Source organism: Pelecanus crispus, chromosome 1 (assembly GCF_030463565.1).
Source record: "Pelecanus crispus isolate bPelCri1 chromosome 1, bPelCri1.pri, whole genome shotgun sequence".
In the NCBI taxonomy this organism is placed as follows: Eukaryota; Metazoa; Chordata; class Aves; order Pelecaniformes; family Pelecanidae; genus Pelecanus; species Pelecanus crispus.
The window spans coordinates 126,967,616-126,993,757 of NC_134643.1; the positions used below are offsets into that span (position 1 = coordinate 126,967,616).

The window sequence follows — 26,142 nt, forward strand, 5'->3', positions numbered from 1 at the left end:
TCAGCCTCTCAGTAGGTGCCTGCTAATGCCTATTTGTCATTATTGCTTAGTGGAAATGAAATTTCATTGTCCCCCATACGTGATTGTGAAGGGTTCAGTGAACTTTCTTCTTTCAGGTTATAAGACCCTTTTGAAAGGAATTTCAGGGAAGTTCAGCAGTGGAGAACTTGTTGCAATTATGGGTCCTTCAGGAGCTGGGAAGTCAACGCTCATGAACATTCTGGCAGGATACAGGTCAGTAACAATGAAAATACCAAGTAAGATAAGATCACCTAGCCTGATGGCTCCTTGGAGACAGCTTCAGAAGAAATGTACCCCAGTGTTTGTAGAAAACAGGTATTTCACAGATTTTGAATTAGGTTCTTATTGCTTATATTTTTTCTGTTTGTCCTGTTCTGGTCACTTAGGATTTAGCTGTTAACAAGTCTGATCCAAAAATAGGAAGGAATTTAAAGTCCAAAACACAAAAAATTTCTCCTTTATAGCTGTGTAACAGATCTGACTCGTTGTCTTATGTTTGTGATATTTTTTAAATCACGTTTTATAAACACTTGAAAAAAACGACCCTTTTTTAGTTGCCACTTTCATAATGTTGATGTGTTCTTGACCAAACTGCAATGTGTGAAGAGACTGTGGTTCATCTTCCTGAATCCCCTGTTGTATGGCCAAAGACAAAGTGTCTCTGTGTTGTTGTCCTTAGGGCATAAGGAACAAGATACAGAAACCTAAAAAAAATCACTTGAATGGCTTCGTATTTTTTCAGGGATTCATATAAGACAGCACACATTTTGTACTAACTTTGAGTAAAATTTTCAGCAACATTGCATGAATCCTCTTATGAAAGAGAGCGTAATCATGGAATAAATTAGTTTTTACTCACTGTATCAGTTTCATACCATAGTGGGCAATAATTACCTAAGAATTGCACATACTGAGGCCTGTGTCAGCATAAGTGAAGGCAAGATTCACCCCTGGTTATTTTCTTGGTTTGTTTCAGAGAGACGGGAATGAAAGGAGAAATTCTCATCAATGGACAGCCTCGTGACCTGCGCTCTTTTCGCAAAGTCTCCTGCTACATCATGCAAGATGATATGCTCCTTCCTCATCTGACTGTCCAGGAAGCTATGATGGTGAGCTTTCATAGAATCATAGAATCATAGAATCATCTAGGTTGGAAAAGACCTTTAAGATCATCCAGTCCAACCATTAACCTACACTACCAAGCCCACTCTAGACTAATCAAGGGTAGACCAGACTAAACCATATCCCGAAGTGCCACATCTACCCGTTTTTTAAACGCCTCCAGGGATGGTGACTCCACCACCTCTCTGGGCAGCCTGTTCCAATGCCTGACCACCCTTTCCGTAAAGAAATTTTTCCTAATTTCCAGTCTAAACCTCCCCTGGCGCAGCTTAAGCCCATTTCCTCTTGTCCTATCGCTAGCTACTTGGGAGAAGAGACCTCCCCTGTTAACCAGGACTTTATCTAATTTATTTGGGAGGGAGAAAATGGAAAAATCTCTGTGTATTGTGCATGTGTTCTTACTCCTGGTAATGCCGTTACCTCTGTTTGATCCCACTCAGTGAAAGTGCTTGGACTTTGATGCCTTGAATTCCATTTCAGGCTCATCCTTCTAGGGTTTGTCTGAGCTTCTTTAGCTTTATTGTTTTCAATTTGTGACCAGCATTATGATTTGGAAGAAAATCTAAGGCTTTACTCCTTAGACCTCCTAAAGAATGGAACCTGAAATTCTGCACAGAATGAGCCTTTGTAGGGACCATCTTTTTTCTTGGGTGGTCGATGAATCACCTCGTCTCCCTTTCTCCCCATCTTCCATGTTTGGACTGCAAAGTGCTATTTTGACTTGACCATGGTCTCTCTGCTACTTCTACTCTTTTGTGCCTTTTCTTTAATAAAGGCATTGTATAAAATCTCTTCCAGTTCTTCACAGGAAAACAACAGGAACAGAATAATCCCAACACCTACAGGCAATGTAAATTCTTCTTACTGTTTTCATAGCATCAAGAAGTTTAGTAATTGCCAGCTTGACCAATCACTCTAGAAGTGCCTGTTGCTCAGTTTGAGAAATGAGCTGGTTTTCTCAGAGGGTCAAAATAAGGTTAAGATTGCTCATGCTGTGTGCCAGCATCAATTCACAAATTTTAAGGCCAGAAGAAATGACTGTAGTTTTTATGTGGCTAATTTTCTACAAAGGCTCTTCTCTGTGAGGAAGTTTTTCTTCTCTTTTGTTTACTTGAACATTGTAGTCAGAATCCCATAGGACCACTTTTGTAGAATTGGGCCCAGATGATTGCTGTCTAAATTAATCAATCAAGGCTCTGACAAAAATAATTACTTAACAGGTTAATTGCTTCTAATAAGGGTTAATCATCATGTTTTGTGGAGCTGCCTCTTAGGACAGCAGATGACATATTTCACAAGATTATTTATTTCTGTACTCATTTGTTCACATCCTGGAGAATGGCAGAGTTTGGTTATCCTTATGGTATGGATGAAGCACAAATAAACTCTGATTCTAGCATTGCCTGGGAGGTTAGTGGCTATGTAAAAAACATGACTCTCCCATCTTCTTCTTAAACTCTTTGACTTGCAGAATGGCTTTTCTTTCTAATACACTTTTTGTCAGATGCTTCAGTGATTGCTTAAGTCAGTTTATACTCAGTTACCTAGTGCACAGGCATATGTGATGCTTGTGATTTGAACATTATAGTTCAACTTAAACTTTCCTGACTGGGTTGAAAGAAGTTGTTTAAATGGTATGTTGGGATATTGCTCCTGAGACATCCACTGTAACTGGTTGTTGTGCTTCAGACCAGTTCAAAATCAAATTCCGTTGTATTGCATTCCAGGTATCTGCTCATCTGAAACTTCAAGAGAAGGATGAAGGCAGGAGAGAAATGGTATGTATACTGTCCATCAAACTGAGAATTTCTGGGGATGCCAAAGAGGTCCATGAAGTGAGCTCCGTAAAGCAGACATTTTTATCTAACATTGTATTTTATTGGACTTGTAATGATAGAATAAGTCATAACCTCAAAGTTGACAGGTATCATTATGAGGGAATGTTTACTGCAGTGTCTATGAAAGCTGCTTTCAGTATGAGACTGAGTACATAATTGTAAAAGATCTACTGAAATAAATTCACAGGTTTTGTAGGATTCCTTTTAATGTACCTTAGCACCTTAGATTCTATTACATGCATATCTGAGGGCTCCGTCATCTTATGTGCGGTGAGATAAATCAGTCATGTCTGGCACTGGTGAATGTGAGCTTTCATTTTTCCAAGGACTAATGAGAAACTCAGCAGTTCTTGTAATTGCTGCAGAAATTTCTGTGCTCGTGTTTGAAAGCCTTGATCTTTGTGGCTATGTTGGTGGGCATATTATTGCACTGGACAATTCAACGCAGTTGCGGTTAAGGTACAGACTAATATATTTTGAAGCTGTGTTGGATGACCAAGGTTTGGACAAGTAGGAGACAAGGCTAAAACATGCACATATCTTTTCTAAAACACTGCGAGTGAGTTGCACAATTTACTCTTGCACATTTGCTGCTCTGTCCTGCTTCTGCCTGTGGCAGACATATGACTTTCCTGAGTGGGAGAGAAGTCCTGTTGTGTTTTTGCCCATGGAGACCTATAATCCAGCTGGACCTGCACTAGGAAGCGTGCTCCTCTCACCCATCTGATGGCCACTATTCCTCCCCATCATTTGTTCTGACATACGGCTGTCGTTTAAAGAAAATACCTTGGAGGTGTGTGACCAGACAAAATGGCTTCTGACGTGTTAGCTTGTGCCTGAGGTGGCTTTCTCAACTGTATTTGGTTACCTCAGTTAATCCTTTAAAGGGCTGGAAATGTGCCCTTTCTACATGTTTATTCTGCATTTAAAATGTCTGGGCCTGTGTATTCCTAAGGACACTCAGAGCTCAGGCATCTGTCAGTGCTCGGGTGGAGTTACCAGAGCATGCCAAAGCCTAGGAGAGTGTCGTGGTTTAGCCCCAGCCAGCAACTCAGCACCACACAGCCGCTCGCTCACTCCCCCTACCCCGATGGGATGGGGGAGAGAATCGGAGGAGTAAGAGTGAGAAACACTCCTGGGTCAAGATAAGAACAGTTTCATAATTGAAATAAAGTGAAACAGTAATGATAATAATAACGATATAATAATGATAATAATAATACTAATATACAAAGCAAGTGATGCACAATGCAATTGCTCACCACCCACCGACCGATACCCAGACAGCTCCCGAGCAGCGATTGCTGCCCCCTGGCCAACCCCCCCAGTTTCTATACTGAGCATGACGTCATATGGTATGGAATAGCCCTTGGCCAGTTTGGATCAACTGCCTTGGCTGTGCCTCCTCCCAGTTTCTTGTGCACCTGGCAGAGCATGGGAAGCTGAAAAGTCCTTGACTAGCATAAGCAGTACTTAGCAACAACTAAACCATCAGTGTGTTATCAATGTTATTCTCCTACTAAATCCAAAACACAGCACTAGCCAGCTACTAGGAAGAAAATTAACTCTATCCCAGCCAAAACCAGGACAGAGAGGAACATTTCAGTGCTGTGCAGCGTGTTTCAAAACCATCTGTGCCCAGGGATGGAGCTAAACATAATGTCTGGAGCTAAACATAAAAAAAAAGTCATGGCACTGGTGAAAGCAGACATGGTTCAGGTTGTTGAGAGAGTCGTGAAAAGTGAAACGGTAGCTCAGAAAGTGTTTGGAGGTGTTTTGGCCTCAAGCCATAGCCAAAGTCCAGCATAAGACAGCACCAACAAGGAGGCAGTATGATCTCTCATACACTGCCTCCTCAAGGAGGAAGGCTCTGTTAGGTGGGGGTTATGCTGAGGGCTAATGGGGCTCATGGGATAACCTTGGAAAATTACTTACCTTCCAAGAAATCTGGCTGCTCCTTCTACCTTTGTTAGGGACATGTTTGTTACTGTGGACAGGTCTTCTAGTGGCTTTGCAACCAATGAAAAAGGAGTTACCATTGGTATAGGAAGCTCCCAGTGTTTTTGCTGTACTTACTCCTGTAAAATTCAAGTTTTGGGCTTTCCATGATTCTTCAGTGTTCTTTTTCATAAGTAGAAAGAACAGTGAGATTTTCATTTTGGTGCATTTTGTGCTCCCAAAGCCATGCACTGAGGAGACCCTCTGTAGGCAAATTAGGAAATCATGCAGATGACTGGAAGAAGCCACCCTGCAAGACTCAACTGAAACCAGGTTGTGCAGGAGGAAGGAGGAGATGAGGGGTCACAGGACTGGGAGTGGAGCATGGACATGAGAAAGTCTCAGGAACATGAGAGGCTTCCTGCTCTTCCCCAGATGCCAGTTTTAATTCATTTTTTTAATGTGATGGAGGCCTGAACTTGACTTGTTGGACTTAATCATTTCAGAGGAGTCTCTTATTCTAGTAAAAGACACCTCTGACAGTAGCTGGCATGTGATTCTTCAGCAGAGGTTTATAAAGGAGAAGGTGAAACTGCTTCTGACCCACCTGATGAAAAGTATACCCTTTGCCTGAAATGGGAAAACAATGGCACTTCAGAGGTAGAGCAGCCATTTTTGTGGCTGTCTTTTGTCTGTATTTACTTCCAAATTGGAATATTTGGCATTTTTTCAATCTCAGAGGGTCCTTGAAAATCAGAAAGAGCTCCAGAGGAAACTTACAGGAATCAGCATATGTTTGGTAGCTTAAGAGTGCTTTGATTTTCTCACATAGTATTTTTTTTTTTTAAGTAAGCTAAACACAGAGTTTTTATTGGAAAACACATTTGTTTAGAAACAGCTGTTAATTTTATTTGTACTTTGAAAGTCTTAATTCATTTACACTTTAGTAAGTTAGGCCAAGCAAGTTAATTCACTTGTTCACACTGTCACTGTAATTACAAACAGCTCTTTGAGGAAAAACCTGTGCTGTGCATGCATTTATTCAACACATATTAGAAGGGCAGTCATTTTCTGGTTAGTGTTACTGGCCTGTGCTGGACTAGATCATTCATTTTATTGTTGTAAATTGTAAGGTAAATGTTTACCATAGACAAATCTTATGAAGTTATGCACATGTTAGCAAGATTACAGATGCTTGTTTAAAACAGGGACAAGTGGAAAATCCTCCAGTGAACCATAGTTTATGTTTCTAGTTCCCCTAGCTTGTGCTCCCCATGTCCCATAGCATCCTTCCTAGAGATAAAGGGAAGGAGGTAGTTGGGCTCTTCTCTCTGAGAGCGAGGGTTAGTGGGTTTTGTTCTTTTCTCACCCCCTCTCACTGAGAGAGGTAGCTCCTGAAAATCAAAATCAGGACAAGCAAAGGGTCAGGCCCTGGTTGGTCTAACCAATTTTTACCATGTTAACCACCCTTTCTGGAAAGTTCCCTCTATCTAAGCAGCTATTACTTTAAAAAATGACAGGCTCCTTTTCCTATACTTCAGAGAAGTATTAAATGTCTGGGCTTGCTTTCTACCTTTTAAGTGGTAGATTTTTTAATTGCATGAGCAATGCAGCTTGAATTCACCCATTTTTATGTCCATGTTTTGACTGATGCCAAAGAGCTATTTTCCTCATATAGGGCTACCAGGCCAGATCTACAATCACTGAAACAGAAAAGATCATAGTGACTGGGATTGTTCTCCTTTCGCTCCAAAAACCCCGGGACAAGCTGTGCCCTTCCTGAGGCTGTGTCTTGAGGAAATCCCAAACATCTGAGAGTATGTGTGACAACTGAATTGGCTCTGAGGAGAATGAATACACTTAAAATCAATGGCCACACTTTAAAGAGCAGACTGTGAAGAACAGATGAGATAAGAGCAGGTCATTGCTCTATAGAAACCACTGATTTTTGTTACACAGTTCTCCAGTCCCTTGTAAATACAGCCTAGAAGTTCTATTGAAAGAAGCTTCTTGGTTTCACTGTGCAATAGCTACTGGCATGCTGCACAGACTCTTTTGATATCGGTGCCATATCCAAGGGATGCTGTAGACGAACTGGTTTCCACTCCATTTTTACAGGCAAGGCTTCCTTACTGGGAGAGGTCATGTAGACAAACAAGTAGAATTTGGGTGAAAATAGTAAATGGTAGACTGTTAAGCCCCACTGTGTCTAATAAATGCTACATTAGATGGAAAAAGGCTTCATTGTATGGATGGTGAAACAAAGTCATGAGCTAGTTTACATTCTCCATGAAAATCAGTAAAGAGGCTTTTCTTTTGTGCTAACAATTCAAATTCAAATGTCGTGGTGTTGTGTTTCCTCTAGGTAAAGGAAATATTGACAGCCCTCGGTTTGCTGACATGTGCCAATACGAGGACTGGGAGCCTTTCTGGAGGCCAGAGAAAGCGTCTTGCCATTGCTTTGGAGCTGGTGAACAATCCTCCTGTCATGTTTTTTGATGAACCAACCAGGTACTTCAAGGCCAAAAATTAAAGATAGACAAATATTGCTTTATATAGTAGCACAGTGCTGCAGAAGGGTTACTCACCTTGGAAAAGGCTCATTTTGTGTTGCCTGGAAGTACTGAATAAGGCCACAAGAAATCATTTGATTTGGGTACTTCGTGCCTTGGGTCGCTGCTGTAACCACTGGACCATGGCACACAAACTGAAACAGGAAGGAAGAGAGAGAGGAAAACATTTTCAGATTGTGCCATGAGTTTTCTTTTTCAAGCAAAGATAGCTTGAATATAAGCTTTTTGAAGTGTGATTTTTAATAATGAGCATAGCATATTTAGAATCAAAGTCTGTGATCCGTCTAGGAGAAGGCTGGGAGAGCTATGAATATGTATATTCATTAAAGTTGGGAGCATTTAAATCTGCAGTCCTAAAATGTAGAAGTCCCTCAAAGCAGCTTTGAGAATACTCTATTTTTTATTCTCAGGCATGCTTCCAACTTAAAAGACTGATGGAGAAATACAAGCATAAGGTTGGCATATGATGAAATTAAACTGCTACAGGGAAAATTCATAAAAGGATAATAGTGAGAGACCAAAGTAGCAAATACGTGTGCTAGTTTTGAGTGGTGCCTATGGACCTGTGGATAACAAACTTCTTTCTTTTTATTCAGCGGCTTGGATAGTGCATCATGTTTTCAGGTTGTCTCTCTGATGAAGGCTTTAGCCCAAGGTGGCAGGTCCATCATCTGCACAATTCACCAGCCCAGTGCTAAACTGTTCGAGTTGTTTGATCAGGTATTATTCTCAAACTCTTTATGTGTGGTTTAGGTGGCTTATACTTTCAAGGCTACACAGTTTAAGTAAAAACATTAATAATTCTAGTCTATGGTTCCAAATGAGATAAATACATTAAATAAATAAGAACAAAATATACTTTCTGATTATGTTTCTTTTCCTCTTCTCTGCCGATTTCCATTATTTACATGTAGTGTTTTTAAAGGCTGGTATGTTTGTGAAATCATGATTATTGCTCTTGTGATTTTCATGCCTTCACCCACCACTGCTCCTGGGCACAGGGCTGTCAGTAAAGTAAATTAGAGTAATTAAAGAGCAAGAGAGCTTTAGTGCCAGTGTCTGCAATGTTGCTAGTACACATTCTCATCCTAGCTACACGGGTGTAAATTCAGAAAAGTTTATTCATGTGAAATAATAATAATTGAAATGAAGTCCACTGGAGATCTTTTCTCCAACCTAACAACAGGATGTGGACCATGTGTGTTTAGGTTAGATTTAAATTTACTTAATCTTGTTAGGAGATTTAAATTAGACCTGTGAGAGCTAAGAGAAAACCTACTATGCCATGGGTGAACAAGCTCTTGCGGATTGCCAGTCTGGCAAGGAGGTTTATTTGAAGTCAGTAGTGTGGCTAAAAGTAAGAATAATCAAGCTGTTTCCCATTGCTGTGCTGTTCTACCTCTCCTTCCATTCCTGCATTCACCAGCTTCATCTCCCAGCCCAAAATATCTGTAATGTGTGGAAATTAGATGGTTTTGCTCTACAGTTTCTTGCCTATTTTCAGCATGTGTCTAAGGCTGGAATTAGTGTGTTTCTGTGTTTAAGAAACAGTCTGTTTCTGGTTTATGTGCTTGAAGTCCTGGAGGGAATGTTTGCAGAGTTCAAACCTTAAGCATTTCATTTTCCATTAGTTGTAATTCCATGCAAAAGTAGTTCCAAATGGTGACAAATCTTCCCAAGGTGTTCTTCCCACAGGGACAAGAAAGGGTCATTAGGTTAATAGATTGCTGTCATACAGATAGCAGGTTCAAATATTTTGATAACTATTTCACATTTTTCTTTTTTTCTTTTTTTTTTTCTTTTTCTTTGCTTTGCTTTGTTTTCCAGCTCTATGTTTTAAGTCAAGGTCAATGCATTTACCGTGGGAAGGTATTAAACCTAGTCCCTTACTTGAGAGATTTGGGTTTGAATTGCCCAACCTACCACAATCCAGCAGATTTTGGTAAGGACAATTTGAATAGTTTATTTAATTTATGTTGTATTTGATTAGCACCTTTAGGGTAATGGGGACCATACTGTGTTTTATACTTTTGTACATATATACATATGTGCATGTGTACATATATGTACCAAAATCCAAAATAAAATTGTTCAGATTTTTTCTAAGTAATCTGAGTGCCATCTAGTGGTAAAATTTAGTGAATATTTCTCTCTGGTGGAAGTCCACGTCCAGGAAATGAAAGTTAAAACATGTTCTTTAGTGTTTCATAGTAATTAATCTTACTGGCTTTTCAAAGTGGCTCAAATATTCTGGTTTTTTATCTTGTACAGCTGATAGCATTGAGGGTTTTTTCATTGTTGTTTCTTAACTCCAAAGAAGCAGTAAGGATCACAAAAACAAACTTTTGGCCTTTTTTTATTACGAAGCTTATCCCATATTCACTGCCTTTCCTCTAAAATGGTTCATTTAACTTCCAGGATGAAGAGAACTCTCTGAAGATTTATAGAAAGATACATTTAAATTATGTGTGTATACATACGAATTTGCATGTGGCATTTTAGAGTCTGTTCTAGACAAAACTCCTGTTTCTGTTAATGCTACAGAATCAAGGGGATCTAATAATAAGGCTTGTAGCTAGTCAGTAGTGTAAACCAGTAACTTACCTTCTGTTTTCTGTAGTTATGGAAGTAGCATCTGGTGAATATGGAGACCAGAACGGCCGGCTGGTAAGGGCAGTACGGGAGAGGATATGTGACACAGACTACAAGAGAGATGTTGGTGGTGAGAATGAGTTGAATCCCTTCCTCTGGCACCGGCCTTCTGAAGAGGTATTTTGTATATCACAACTAATGGGCATGGCTTGAGGCTGGAGGGGGAGGAAGAGAATTTAAATCCTCGGTCAATGGAAGATGTTTCTGGGCACATTCAGCTGATGAGAGTGGGGTTTTGTGAATGAAAACTAAGCAAGATACTGCAAAGAAAGAAGTTTATTCTTTTATGTGTTTCCGCAGGATTCCTCCTCCACGGAAGGCTGCCACAGCTTCTCTGCCAGCTGCCTAACCCAGTTCTGTATCCTCTTCAAAAGAACTTTTCTCACCATCATGAGGGATTCGGTAAGACTGCGGTTATAATAACTTTTGTAGCCAAAAGGTCTATTCACTTGGTTGTGAGGTAGTGTAATACGCCTTAAAAGGCCTGTCCAACAGCCCATGCATGAAGATCATCACAGAATTTCAAAGGAAAGAGACTGATCTTTCAGTCTTGCTGTTAACTCTACCATCTTCATTGTGAACAACAGTTTTCTTCAGAGGAACTCAGAAGCATCTGGCCTAAAAACCTAAAGCTTAAATCCCCTCTGTGCTGGCAGGTCCCTTATACAGTTAGTTATCCTACTGAAAAGTGAGTGAGAAGTTGTACTGGTGTGTCACGAAATTAGTTTTTCCAGAAAATTCAGGGTGGCAGAGATAATAATTTTAGTGTGATGTATGGGTAATACTTAAAGTCTTTATTTTTGAAACAGAAAATTGGTAAATAAAAATACTGCTTCTCGGAAAAGGGAACATTTCTGGTTTCATACATTTAATATCAAGATAATGTAAGTATCATAATGAAACTCTTCATTCCCAAGGAAAAAGCCCATATTTCTCACCTTTTTTCTTAAAAATAAACAACCCCCTTCAAAATCCCAAACCCTGCAGTTTTCATGTATGTTCATTAAATGTTTTGGGTGCTTAGTTTGCATTAACAAAATGCAGTGGGACTTTTTTGGTTTTTTAACTCAAGGAAGTTTGTCTTATCTCTAAATAGCTGAGTTCTTTGTGAATTTAAGAGATAGGACTATTTACATTGTCTGATTGGTGCTTTGAAATGTCCCCTAGATAGGATTGTCCCTTCATTAACAGGCCTGAATTAAGGAGATGAGCTTCCTCAACTAGACCTGACATGCACACCTGTCCAAGGAACTCACCCGTGTACAGTGTAATGGGTACTGGTTGGCCAAGTGCTTTTCTCTTTGGCAAATTTGCAATTTGATAAATCTGAGGGGGGTTTGTCTGCTGCTTTTTCTGTGTCTTGGAAGGTTTTCAGTGCTTTACATGAGGGGCAGAAAAGACAATATATACATTAATATATATTGATGTATTAATTTGACATGTCCTTAGAAAAGAGGAAAGCCAGACAATATATCCATACTGGTGGGCATATGGTGGATTCAGATGAGGTAGTTTGGAAACCAAGAGCAGTTGAGCCATGTGGAGCTCAGCACGAGTAGGTTACCCTTGTGACAAGGTAAGCTGAGCTTCACTGGCAGGTATCTCTTTAGGACATTACCATTTCCAGTGTAGACATGTCCATGCAGAACTACAGGCCTGGAAGAAACCTACTGTACCACTGGGTCCAGGCCTCTGCTGTCAGATAACCACAGTATTCCTTCCCTTTCAGAAAGGTAAACACTATATTGAATGCCACAGTAAAAGCAATCAGCTATTTTCCCCACTGCTCTGGTTGGGAAGATATGGCAGAACCATGTAATTCTAGTGCTTAGGAAGCATCTTCTTATTTCCAGACCATATATATATGTATTATACCCATTTGTTGTTTTGCCGGCACATTTCTTTGCCATAACTTGTTCTTCTCCCTTGCTGTTTCACATTATAGTGCATTTGTCATTCAAGGATTAATTAAGTTGCTGAATTTTGCCTTCCTGCAATCTGGAATAGTTTGCACATCTGGTGTAGTACCAAATATTTGGTCAAAAATAAATCGACATATTCATGTGGGAGGGCTCTTGTAATCCAACGCGTACATACAGCTTCACATTCTCCATGTTGCTCGACTAGCTGATCAGAATGTCTCTGGTACACTTGAAGAGCATATCTCAGAGGTGTATGAGCACTAACCATGGATCATATGGTCCTCTCCTCATCTCCACCAAGGAGAAACTGTAACTTATTTTCTGATCCATAGATTGAAGAACAGTGTTGTTTGTAAGATTTTCTTTTTCTGCTCAACTGTAAAGGCTTGCAGTTGTTCCAAATTTTATTATTTCTTTTGTTCTTCAATACCTCTTGTAGGAATACTGTATTGCAGAGAAGGCACAGAAGGCTAATTTATGCCTGATTAAGTTAGTTTGATCTGTACAAGCCTGAAATACCTTTTCTGCCTCTCTTCTGCTCTGGGATTATCTTTTAGTGAGAGAGAAAGTCTCCTTCTCCTGATGAGTGAGGGCCAGTGGCTCCATGACATCATCAGACAGTAAGATTTCAGGTTGCAGCATTTTCAGTTTCTGCCTGTGTTTACAGGAAGCAATTTTATGTACTGTAAATAGCCGTGTGTCTGATTGACACTGGGAAGCTCATTACAGTAAATTTTCCTTCGCTGAAGCCCAGTTTGCCAGCAGGAAATGAACATCTCTGTGTAAATCCTTCTGGACATAAGAACTCCTTTTCTGCAATCTGTATATCTGATATCAGTCATATTGCCCTTGTTCCTGAGCCCAGACTTTCTGATCAGAAATACTACTCTTTCCTTGCTTGTAGGTCCTGACACACTTGCGTATCACCTCACACATTGGCATTGGACTGCTCATCGGCTTGCTCTACTTAGGCATTGGCAATGAAGCTAAGAAAGTCCTCAGCAACTCTGGCTTCCTCTTTTTTTCCATGTTGTTTCTTATGTTTGCTGCGCTCATGCCAACTGTCCTTACATGTGAGTACCAGTCATACTGTTACATCAATGGACAAAGAGATTGCAGTAAGCTGGGAGGGTGTTATAATATATCTGTTTTGTATAAGTTAACGTTTGACTTCTGCTTCTACTTCTAGGACAGGTGTGGGGATAAATCTAGCACTCACTGAACCGCTGTGTAGAGGCAAACAGAGATAGGCTTGTCCAGTGGCACCTCTCTCCCCAGTTTTGTCAGTGTTTCTCAACCGGGACAGTTCACTGTTACAGTCCTGGACTGGAATTTCCCCTTGTACCAGTGCATCTCAACCATCTCATGAGCTTGTGGTTGGTCTTAGGGAGGATGTAATAATTTCTCTGGGACTTCCAAGTCATGACTGCTGCATAAGATCAGCATATTCTTGTGGTGTCAGAAGCAAACTCCTGCAGTATGGACTGTTCCATACTTCGTCTGGGAGCACTGTTACTTTGGATTCCCTGTTGGACCAAAAGGAATAACCAGGCTCTTTAAGTTTTGACACAACTTTTAATCCAAAAAGCCTCTTTAAGGGAGGCTCAGGTCATCTGAGTAGACTGGTACGTAGTCTAAACAGTGAGCAGCTCTCAGGGCTCACCTCTTACATTTCATAACAAATCATCAAAACTATTGCTGGTCTGTCAAAGGCTTCAAAGTTCCAGTCCCACTATGGGACTGCAGCAGTGCAGGATTAGATATGGATAAACTGTGTTATGTGCAGCAGTATTGCACACTGACAACCTAATTTACTAATCTGTGTTCTCTGTAGTTCCTCTTGAGATGGGAGTGTTTCTTAGAGAGCATCTGAACTACTGGTACAGCCTGAAAGCCTACTATCTCGCCAAAACCATGGCTGATGTTCCGTTTCAGGTATATGCTCTACTCTTCAATAAAAGAAGAACCATTTAAGTTCATGGCAACTCCACTTGCCAAGAAGATTAGTACTGGTATTTTATCCATCTGAATAGTGGAGAAAGTGTCCATATGAGTGTAGTGAAGCTTCAGGTCCAAATCAGAAGCACCATAAGAGTAAACAGCAGGACTTCACAAAAGCCAAGACCTGACCCAATACTTTTTTAATAAACAGATGACCATCTTTGCTTTTTTGCAGAAGGGAAGTTGAAAAGGGCTGTAAGTGAGTGGGATCTGTTTTCTAATGCCCAGGTAGTAAGATAGATATCACAGTCTGTGACAGACATATTTATTCTCTTCAGCCACGCCTGTCATATAATGGAAAGGCTGAGAGCTGTGGATTAACTGGTACTCCCCATGTTTTTATCTTATTCAGAGTAACAGTGAATGTTTGGCTTTAATGGACTAACTCCAAGTGTATCTCCTTGCAGATCATGTTTCCTGTGGCTTACTGCAGCATTGTGTACTGGATGACTTCACAGCCATCTGATGCACTCCGGTTTGTCCTTTTCGCAGCCTTGGGAACCATGACATCCCTGGTGGCTCAGTCACTGGGTCTTCTCATAGGTGCAGCTTCTACATCCCTCCAGGTACTGATGGTGTTTTGTGGTCTCACAGAAACCCTGCCGTCTCCTAACACTGACTGGTTACTGTGACTGCTGCTGTGTCCCCAAGACATTTGTTGAGCGATGACGGGATGTGAGGCTTTGACGTTCCTTCCCCATCTGAGTGAGGCTGTGCCTGCCCCTGCTTGAGAGGGTTGTCACTTGCTATTCATCCCGGGCTGAGCAGGTTCTAGAAACTGCAGGACTGATGTATTTTTATGCATTTACAAAGTGGAGGTAGGCCATGAGGCTCAGTAGCTTAGGAGAGGGTTCTTCCGTAGACGTACAGAAAGGTTGAAGGATGCAAGGCAGGAAAAGGCTTGCCCAGAAACTAAACTTCTGCAGAGGGAGGGAGAGAAGTAGCTTTTGGCATGACTGTAACACTGGAAGCTGGCCATGTAACTCCATTCTGCTTCCTGGCAGGAGATGTGCTGAGGTGACCATTCCACATTGTGATAACAGATGATATTGACATTAATATGCATTGATGCTATTGAGATTTCTGCAGTAGAAGGCTATTCCCTCTCTGTGCCACCCTGTGGAGACCAGCATAGGCCTGTTGTGTGATCGCTATGCTTCTGCTCTCCCCAGAGATACCTATATGGCCCTTTGCCCTGTAGGCGATGTAGAGAGGACAGGCTGGAGTTGGGTCAAGATCTGTCTTCCCCACCAAAGCCACCCAGCTGGAGATGTTCCTTATCCTCTTCACAACGTTTTAGGACTAGTTGAAGCTATTGTTCAAGTGGGATTAATAAGGAGGGAGGTCTGTGGGTCCTCAGTGGGGAATGAGTGAGAAAGGATAATATTTAGAAAGAGGGGTCTCATACCCAGAGAAGCAAGGGAATCACAGTGCCCGTCTTGCTCTGTAAACTTCTTGGTGGGTTCAAGTCCTTCAAAGGACAGATCCCAGCACAGCAGCGCTGTCAACTATCAGAAGGGTTTAGGAAAAGGAGGGGTACCCCTTTTCCTCCACTAAGAGCATCTAACCTTCCCCTCACAAGAAATCCTGTCAAAAAAAGTCAGTAATTTCCTAGTATTTGGAACTGTGATAATTTTGAGGAGTAGCATTATAAGAAGGACTGGAACGGCATCGCTCCCTACTGCCATAAAGAAAGTCTGTGCTTTTAAAGGCTGGTTTCCTTACTGGAGGTCAGGACATTAGATGAAAGAGCAATTTAATTTTCATTTTTTTCTCTGGCTGTCTGGCAAGAGACTATCTATTCCTTCTCTTCACAGGTGGCCACTTTTGTGGGCCCAGTTACTGCCATCCCGGTGCTTCTGTTCTCTGGGTTTTTTGTCAGCTTTGATACCATCCCAACATACCTCCAGTGGATGTCCTACATTTCGTATGTCAGGTACTGCTAGGGAGGCCATTAACCTCCCATCTGGAAATGCCATTTGTTTGCCTTTGCTTGTTTGGTTGGTTATTTTGAGTGCCAAAAAGACTATGTTCACAGCACATTTTTTTAGAGTATAGACGTACATATGATGTATACCACATTATCTCACTGCATTTTATGTTGTATACGATGTGAAATAAATAGGAACATTCAGTACAGATTATTGGCCACAAGTCCATGTCAGTCCCCTTGAATTCAGTGGGATTGCACAGCATGCAAATCTTCCTGGATTTTGCAATAGCAGATTTCTTAAATAATAAGGGCAGTATGCCCAACTGAGAAATTGATGCCAGCACCTCATTTTGGAAGAAGATGTTGTGTAAATCAGTGCTGTATCCTAGGTAGACTTGTTGGAAAAAGACCTGTTTTTAAGTTTCACAGTAGCACTGCCACAAGAGGCATGGTATTTATGCATTCTCCAATCTAAACTAGTGTTTTAAGAACCATAGGCACTTTATATCCTACCTATGTCTGTCACTCTCACTGTCTGAGACAAGATGGGATGATTGCCATCAGGAAACCTCTGGAGGCTAGAACAGAGGGTTAATTTAGACTAGACACTTAAATGTTTATAGCTGAAATTAGGTGAGGTGAATTTTCCCATCCCCCTTTTCCCCACCCTGCCCAAGCTGCACTATTACTGAAAAAACCCAAGCTAAAATATCCTCTCATTTGGCAAGTGAGGGCTTACACAGAGACCTATCAAAGATTAAGAGACCACACCCCCTGAATTACTAGCTAGAATTCAAGATGAGGCCTTAAGCCATTGTCTAGCCCATGTAGGGTCTCCTGAAGCCAGAGAGTGCTGTCGTACACATGGGATCCACGATGGTGTATCTGCTTGCAAAGTCAAATCCTAGATGCACCCAGTGCCAGGGGAGACATGGGAACTGTGCATTGTCAGTGAAACTATAGCACATGGAAGGAAAGAGAAGAAATGTTCTAGATTTATGCCAGTTTTAATATATTTCTGACTTGAAATCATAATTGTATACCCATTGCATAGTTTCAAAAAATTGAATTTGTGATGTCACTTTTAAAAGGGGAATTTCTGAATATGAAATTAGTCTGCTTTGTATTTTAACATTTTTCTTCAGAGGAATTGCACTATACCCTAACTGGAAGCAAAGGCAAAACTTCTGTCTTTGCTCAGTCTTATGTAAAATGCCAGTGACATGTCATTTGCTTGATTGTAACAGGGTGTCGTGGTTCAACCCCAGTCAGCAACTAAGCACCACACAGCCACTCACTCACCCTCGACCCCCAGGGTGGGATGGAGGAGAGAATTGGAAAAAAAAAGTAAAACGCGTGGGTTGAGATAAAGGCAGTTTAATAGGACAGCAGAGGAAGAGAAGATAATAACAATAATAATAATGATGATGATAAAAGAATATACAAAACAAGCGATGCACAATGCAATTGCTCACCACCTGCCGATCGATAACCAGCCAGTCCCCGAGCAGCGATCACTGCCCCCCAGCCAACTCCCCCCAGTTTCTACACTGAGCATGACATCACATGGTATAGAATAGCCCTTTGGGCAGTTTGGGTCAGCTGTCCTGGCTGTGCCCCCTCCCAGCCTCTTGTGCCCCTGGCAGAGCATGGGAAGCTGAAAAGTCCTTGACTAGCATAAGCAGTACTTAGCAACAACTAAACCATCAGTGTGTTATCAATGTTATTCTCCTACTAAATCCAAAACACAGCACTAGCCAGCTACTAGGAAGAAAATTAACTCTATCCTAGCCGAAACCAGGATACAGGGATAGAACTTGCCCCGAGACACATGTGTCAGAATGATACTGAACCCCTCGGTGTTTTCCAGTCGAGCTCTCATAGGGATTGTATTGCTGGTGGTGTACTTCTAAACAGATAATCAAGACTTTTACTTGTAATCCATCCTTCTTCTTTCCAGATATGGGTTCGAAGGAGTTATTCTCTCCATCTATGGACTGGATCGAGAGGATCTGCATTGTGACAAAGATGATACTTGCCATTTTCAAAAATCAGAGGCCATTCTGAGAGAACTGGATGTAGAAAATGCCAAACTTTACCTGGACTTCATTGTTCTTGGAATTTTCTTCTTCTCTCTGCGCCTAATTGCCTATTTTGTTCTCAGATACAAAATCCGAGCAGAGAGGTAAAAGAAAAACAGCTAAAATGATGCAGTAGGATGATCTTTAGACATGCTGTAGAGGGCACTTGACATTGTCTCACTGTGGCAGGCCAGTCTCCAGTGCCCAGCTAGATGCTGTTATGACCTAGCCCATAGAGAACCACAATGGGATAGTGGACATATAGTGTTAAGCCAATCAGTCCAGTTGGGTTGGGTCATGTTTTCATTACACTTTCTAGCTTTAACTAGGAAGAAGAAATAGAAGGGAATTTTACACCAGAGAATATCAATACTGAGGCAATGCAACTGTAATAAAAAGCCTGGCTGCAGGAACTTTCCTTATGAAAAACGGTTTTGTGATAAGGAATACTAATCCTGGTAGCCAGAATAGTATAATGTCATCTCCAGGTGACAAGATAATGAGATGCAAAATGGGGAATGCAAACAAAATAGGATTCTCTCATCTTTTTAAATTCAGAGTTTCATCTTTGCAGTTTCCTATGTATTATTTCGCAATTCTGTTCCACAGAATCACCCCTTCTGGCCAAAAGTCTGTAAATGTATTAATTAATAAGGTAAAGAGATCTTTTTAATATGGATACTTTTTTTAAAGCAAACCTAAAGTGATTCCAGTCATTATTTTTGTTTCTGTCTAAATTTAGAATTCTGGTGCTTTACTTGTCGAGCTGGTCTCATATCTGAAAATTGTAACGATAGGAGGAAAAGGCAGATTCTGAGTCTGCACTCAACCTGTGGTTCATACTTAGAAGCAACAATAAGATAGCACAGGCAGTCCGACTTGTTCAAGCTGTTGCTGAATGACTGAAAAAATGTTCTTTTGCAGTGTCTTTTGAATCCTTAGTATCTGTGATATTTTACATACTAACTCTGCTCATTATGTGTTTGATCTACCTCCTGCAAATGAAAAAATCAAAACACTCCAAGGCTTGTTTTTTTTTTAAATTGTGAAAGCAGAATCTATCCCTAAACCTTGACCTATTGTTAAAGCCTGATGGAGTGTGAGAGCTATCCACAGCTCAAAGCTTGGGGTATTGTGTTAAAATACTTGTGACTGTCTCATATGGCAGTGTTGATTATATCTGCCACACAGGACATGTAGGACTCTCCTCAAAATACACAAATGACCTTGAAATACTGCAGGTCTAATTATTCCAAGCAGTTTTGTTCTCATCCCGAAGTCTACATGTGCGATGTGGGAATTAATAGCTAATTGTTCTAAACATAATGAAACCGTTACAAGAAGTATGCATTTGTTTTGCATATCTGACCTTTGTAAACTTGGCAGGGGGAATTCTGGTTCCAAGTTGATGTGAATTTTGTCACTGATTTTCATGGGTTTGGATTTTCAACCCAAAACGAAATTGTGGGGCCCATACTCATGTTGGACACCTTGGTGAACATCTGTGCACATTCCACTACCTTCTGCCATTACTGTGCATTTACCTTAGTGTCACAGACCTCCGAGTCAGACCTACAAATTCTATAAATGCGTTATTCCTATCAGGATGCTGAAGTCGTGTAGATTGGAAGCAGCTCAATGTCAGCAAACCATTCAGGAGCTCAGCAGCTCATGACTGTAGAGTAGATGAAGAGAGACCTTGCGCATCTGCTGGTCACCAGCAGCCACAATTCACAGACTGTTTTCGAGGACTCCGTGGCTACATCTAGTACTAGTAAACTAAATAGTGCCAGAGACAGCTCTGTTAGTCCTCAGACAGCTGGAGCTAATAGGAATGGTCCCTGTACTGTACTAACTTCTAAACAGAGCCCAAACATTGTCTGGAATAGCTCCAGCTGTGCTGGGCTGCAGCTCTGCCATTTAGCACTGAGGACAATTATTTCCCAGTTTTCCTGGCCTGCCGTGTGTATCTGTTAAACTCAGGATTCTTGAATTAAGACTGTGTTCTGGAAACTTTAAGTCAATTCACATGTTTTAGGAAGTTTAGCTGAACTTTTCCTGAAAATAAGGTTTACCTGTGAAAGCAAGGTCAATCTTTACTGTAGAAGAAAAAAAAAAAAATCCTTACACAACCTCTTTGCATAGTTTTGTTGCTGTTTTTTCACAAAATGTCCTGGAGCCAGTAGAGCTTTTATACAGCTCTGCAGCTTCTTCAGACATAATCGCAAGCATGTATGGCCTATATGGCTGTCAGGTATGAGAAATTAAGCATTTTGGCTATTCTAAATAATACTCATAACTGTGAACAGTTTTTAAATAAGTCACAAGCTGAAATCCCTTGGCACAACATCCCTTGATTATTTCAAGAATCTTAAAATATTTGTGAATATTACGTGTGGTTCAAATGCTGTTTGCAAGCAGACAAAAGACTACCTTTGCCAAATTAGTCTTTTGTTGCGCACTGCTGGTCCAGCTGTAGGCTAGCTGAGTATGAGTGTGTGACATCCATGGCATTAAATGCCTTTAGGGTTCATGTTTTGTTTTGCCAACACCATTTACTAAATACCACATTGAAAATCACTTGCAATTTACCAAATGAAGTAACTTTGCTGACATTTCAACACTGTTAACTTACACAATGACAATGCTGTCTTCTCCCATCTAGACCAATTTAGCAGTATGAGTTCCTTGTCCTTGGATACTGTCTTGTTATCTGTGCCTATTCCTCTGTTTGTAGACTTTCTTATTTTGCCTCTTTAGTCTGCAACATGTCCTCCTGTACTGTAACTTTGTATTGTATTGTGGTAGTCAAAAGTCTGGTCCTCCACAGGTGTTCCTAAGAAAATGCATGTTCTGGAATATATTTTGTGTCACTCCTTTTTTTGTTAGATATGCTTTTTCCCAGCCATCTGCTGGCAGCATTTAGCTGAAAGTTGCTATTCTAAGGAACGCTTTCAGACTGTAGTATCCCACTAAAGAAAGAAATTAATTCTGTTGAAACTCAGTGCTACACATAAATGAGTTAATAATTCTTTCCCTCCTTAGCTCTAAAATTAACTAATGATACCTCCTTTGCCACTACCGTGTGACAGAAGTATTTAAAGTCCATCCCAATTATGTTTTCATATACTTCAAAGATTTTTAACGTAGTCTCAAGTTGGCTTTTTTCTATTTATGTGGAAATAAATTCTAACAGGCTGGTATAAAATGCATTCCCAGGTTAATGGACTGAGCATGCATGTGCTGCAGTGTTAAGCAAGCACATTGTGAAGCTCTGGAGGCTTCATGTGGAAGAATAATGAGGCCAGCAAGATTCTAAAGACTTCAGATCCTCAATTTGTGTAGCCATATATAAATGGCCATAAACTGGTTGAAATTAATGCCATTATTGCCATTTGGACCAGTCACAATCTGGCTAAAAAGTTGCATAAGAGGCTAGTTTTTTTAAAGGTCTCTTGAAGACTGAATGTATGATTTCTGTTGGGATTGCAGGAAGACTTTAGTGTTCTGATGTCCTCCTTGTTTTATTTGGACTTGTTTGTGCATGTTGCTTTGGTTACTGTGTGCATCAGGTAAGAGTTTATGAGCTTCAAATTTTTTTTGTTGTTTTTGCGGAAACTTGCATATAATCTGAAAAACCCTGAAAATTTTAAAAAAAGAACTTAAAACATTATTATTTCATCTTTATGGATCAAAGGGAGTAACAGAAGAATATCTGGTGCTGAAATCCTGTCCACTCCTTAATATTTGGAGCCCAAGATATCTATGTGTCATTAAAGGAGAGGAATATAGATATACACACGTAATAGGGAGAGCTGGTTATGTAAGTGGGAGATAATGAACACTTGAGTCCAAGTACTGGATGTATCCGATGACTGGCATTTTGATCTACTCTTTTGTGTCAGAGTCTATGTTGTCAACAGAAATTAATGTTTCATTAAACATCTGTTTCTAGAAAGCAGTGTGGTATATACTGACCTGTACCACCCCAGTGGTCCTCACAGGGGAGTCCTATCTGTCCTATTCACTCGACACTAGATGCATGTTTTTGACTCTTATGGGATCCTTTGAAGCCCTGTTCCAACAAAGTGCTTAAGTATCTTAATAACTTCTCACATCTGCATTGTCTCATGTGAATCAAAGGAACAACTAATGTCTTTAAAAGTAAAGTCCAGGCTTAAGTGCTTTGCTGGGTGAGGGCTGTATTGCAGGGGAAGACTGAGATGTTGGCTGTCTGGGCAGACTCGGAGACTATACTGAAAAATCCATTTGCTTTGGGTTAGTCTCTAGGAGATTACAGCTTTACAGTGATCTTGAATTGATCTTTTCAAATCACAAAATATTTCTTTTGAGGGGAAGAGGAGAATGAAAATCAAGCATGGAAATGAGTGTGTATTTTTCTGTGTATTTACTGTTGCTTTGCATAATTGCTTTTGTTACCTGCATAGTTTTGGTAAGGAAAAATGAACTTTCTATTTTTTTTCTTTCTGTACCAGAAATGCCAATCCAGGACTCCTTTACACTCAAACAATGTCAGCATTTATTTTTACTTTCCAAACTAAGCAGGAAGGGATCTTAATTAATTATTTTTCAGCATTAACTTTTATTGGAATGTGATTTTGTTCTTTTGTCTTCTGCTCTGTGAGGATCATATTCAGGAAAGGGCAGAAGGAGAGACTTGAGGTGCAATGATGATGTTTCCAAACAGAGCTCCTCAGAAAATGCGTGTGAGGAGAGTGCAAATGGCATGCGATCCTCTTTCTGCAGCCCAATGCACCTTCTTCTGTGTTGCCTTTGCTCACTGAGCTTCAGGTCCAGTCTCATTTGGTGGCTGTGTGGGCGAGAGGGTTGCGCATGTTTGTCCTGCGTAATGCAGGAGAGCCCCCCAGCACTGCGGGGTTGGTTATCGGCTCCTTCATTGGGGTCAAGTTAGTTCTGTGAGGAGTTTTTGATACCTGTGGGATCTGCTCCTATGCTCCTTGATCTCAGTGCAGCAGAAGCTGGCTTGGAGTCTTCTTCACAGGGGTTGAGCACAGCATTTTCTGTCCTAGTCTGGTACTGGCTCTACTGTGGTGTATCCTCATTCACAGAGGATTTTGAAGTGCATCAGCTGTCTTAGGTTGGGTGGGATGTAAGCACAAGCTCAAATGCGTTCCCAAACAGAAGAGTTCTCTTGACCTGTGTTTGTTCTGGGCCAAGCTATGTGACTTAGTATGAACACAGTTGAAAAGGACATCTGCTGCCGGAGTGGCAGCGAGGCAGAGGTTCCTTCTGAATGCATGGGTAGAGCTCGGGGTGCAGGTGGCCAGCCACAGCATTGGCCTACTTGTCAGGATCCAGGTGTGGAGTAAGAGGAAATTATGGGCATGCTGCTTTTAACTGTGGATACTGTGATTTGGCCAATGAAATTCAATTCTCTTTAATTTTCATCAACTGGATAGTGTTTTTGGACATGCTGTATCCTACAGAACCATAGCTATCTGAAAAAGAGAGGTCCAGTCTAAGTTAATCATCTACTTTTCTTTGTAATAAAAGGAAGGAAATGGCCATCTCCAGGACAAATGGACCCGAGGTACTTGCATAGTTCCCTGAGGTAGGTATTTTCCTTAGTGACTTGAATTCTGGCCCATACAGTGAGTTTTATTATTAGCAGTCACCACATTTGAAGTCACACCTGTTCCCAGGGGCATTCAGGGCAATGTCAGCTGCAGTAGGACTGGATCCTCGTTCTGCCAGTGTGGTTCCAGTTTTTGCAACAGCCCTGAAGTGGATAAATTGAAATGTTAGCAGTGTAATTCAGTTTCCTTGGCTTACTGAGCTGTAGTTTATGTATTTCTTCTGGTTTCCCAAGATCCTTCTCTAGTTAGTGGGGCCTAGACAGGCAGCTACAGAGGCAATTCATCACACTGAACTTAGCATCTCCTTTGTGGTCTTTCCTAGGCATGTGTTTTGGGCACTGGCAGAAGATTTGGAATTAGGTAATGCGGCAAAAAGGTATGGTTTGCCCTCAGGGAGGTACATAACTCCTGCACTGAGGATCAAAGGAGCTGGAGAATGTACCTTAGATAGTCTGCCTACCTGCTCTGGACACGTCAAGTTAGAGGGGACGAGCCCCTGTATGTTGAAACTTTAGAGCTTAAAGCTTTAGTGCTTAGACCTTTGGAGCTAGAAGTTCAAGTAATTCCTTGCTAAAATGGAAACTTGTTAAAACTGGTCTTGGATTGTGGGTCCCATAGCACACTTAACAAGTAGATGTGGTGTTTTAAGTTATTTTGTTTCTGTAGCCCTACTGTAAGTTAGAAAATGTCTGGGCTTCGTCCTGAACTCTGAGTATTAGGATTGTCATTCCCTTTAATATTCGCATAGGGCAGCAAAGATCCTGCCAAAAGCAGGAATATGAGAAAATAGTGAGGTTGGTTTTGGCAGTAGCAAGCCTTAGGCTCCTGCAGAGCACGTTGACTGTGGTAGATAATGGGTCTGTATTTCTGCAGAGGGGATCTCAGTGGTAGCTGCAGAGATACTGTCCCACATGTTCTTTTTTCTTTGAGAAAATGATCTTCTCGTGTATATCCATTTTCCTACCAGAACAGCCCAATAAGGTGCAATTGCTCAGGAATTTCTTTCCTTTAGTTCTGTATGGAAAGCCATTTCTAAAGTATGGTAATAACAAAGGCATTTTGAAAAGCCATTGGGAACTAGAAATGGGCAGAAAATGACACCATGTCATGTCCTCTGTAGCAGTTTGTGACAGGCTGATCATTGCTCTGCCCATGACACGGGTCCTATTAATCCTGCCACACAGCATTAGTGAGTGCATAAATTAAGTGATGAGTGTCACTGAAGTTAATCATGAGCTCTGCTCTTCGTGGACAGGGGCAGTAGCATTTTCAGGGATCAACTCCTACTGTCCTGTTCTTAAATACCTGTTTTCATAATATATAAAGAGATCATTGTAATGTATCCCACTGAGTGGTTTTTATAACCCCAGATATCATTCTGCATATTACATGTCCAAAAGTTGCAGGTTGAGCCTGCAAGCATAACAAGTTTCCTTTTAATTCTGTGCATATGTTAGCGTCTTTCTGTTTCCCTACACATTTCACGTAGAGTTTGTGAAGGAGTAATGGTACTGTAGAGCACAAAACCTAGCTTCAGTGTTTTTATTATTTTGAAATCTTACAATGAACCATAACTTCATGCAGGTTGTCAACTGCAGAACGTTCCTTTAAGATATTTAGATTTCTATTGAGACCCGTGGCCAGCACAAAAACAAAGGGTGACCATTCAAAATATGTATCCTTTGGCACAAGAAATCCCTGTGGCTCAGTCTGCCAGCCTGCATTCTCTGCATTGTTTATGCCTTCAAGATACATCAAGATTTTGTTGACCCATTTTCTTACTGGGGGCCTCCATGCAGCTCAGCCCATGCTCATCAGTTGCTTGTGTGCTTATTGCTAGATATTCGTGGTTGCTGTCCATGTGGGGTATAAAAATGAGCTGCTTGGGAACAGTGAGAGGTAGTTAGAGGTGGAAGGAAGACTTTCAGACTTCTTTGAGCTACCGAATACCTCGTGCTGGATCTATGGGTGTGCTTTACTCTTTCAAGAAGGAAAAAACCTAAAATGTCTTTGTAAGCAGATTGCAAGGCAACATGGACGTCTTTACTTTTAAGGTTGACATGGGTTTTTACTTCAGTGGCATCTGTGATGTCTTTTCTGACCCCTTTGTAGCTTTAGTAGCGCATTTAGGGTAACTGTTACACAAACTCCTTTCTGTTACTTCCAAAAACCAGGTTTCCTGGCCTCAATGACAGTTGTACCAACCTTTACAAATCTGAATTAGTTGTTGAGCAATTTTAAAAAGTATGGTAAAAATGCTCTTAAATTCTGGTAAAAGTAAATGAAATTTAAGGAAAAGATTATATTGATACATCGAAAAAGAATGCACACAAGTCCTGTAGTGTAGCCAAGCCTTTACCTGTGTCAGTAAAGATTTGTGAAATACCTTATCTGAGTCAGTTGACCTTATTGTGAGATACTGCCCTTGAATCTGTTACTGAAT

The 26,142-nt window shown here is 40.8% G+C and overlaps 1 protein-coding gene across 3 annotated transcripts in view; it reads left to right on the forward strand.

The window, feature by feature from the left end:
- ABCG1 (ATP binding cassette subfamily G member 1) overlaps positions 1–18,189 on the forward strand; it is a 55,426-nt gene extending 37,237 nt beyond the window's left edge. For 2 of the 3 annotated variants that reach the window (XM_075711919.1, XM_075711932.1), the window contains 13 exons: positions 117–234; positions 998–1,130; positions 2,871–2,921; positions 7,285–7,430; positions 8,089–8,212; positions 9,320–9,434; positions 10,113–10,261; positions 10,445–10,546; positions 12,971–13,139; positions 13,901–14,001; positions 14,475–14,633; positions 15,885–16,003; positions 17,961–18,189. In XM_075711919.1, the coding sequence (XP_075568034.1) occupies positions 117–234; positions 998–1,130; positions 2,871–2,921; positions 7,285–7,430; positions 8,089–8,212; positions 9,320–9,434; positions 10,113–10,261; positions 10,445–10,546; positions 12,971–13,139; positions 13,901–14,001; positions 14,475–14,633; positions 15,885–16,003; positions 17,961–18,189 (1,715 nt within the window). Of the gene's footprint in view, positions 1–116; positions 235–997; positions 1,131–2,870; positions 2,922–7,284; positions 7,431–8,088; positions 8,213–9,319; positions 9,435–10,112; positions 10,292–10,444; positions 10,547–12,970; positions 13,140–13,900; positions 14,002–14,474; positions 14,634–15,884; positions 16,004–17,960 lie in introns of all 3 variants that reach the window. The other variant, XM_075711925.1, reaches the window with a different exon arrangement.
- The last annotated feature ends 7,953 nt before the right edge of the window (positions 18,190–26,142 follow it).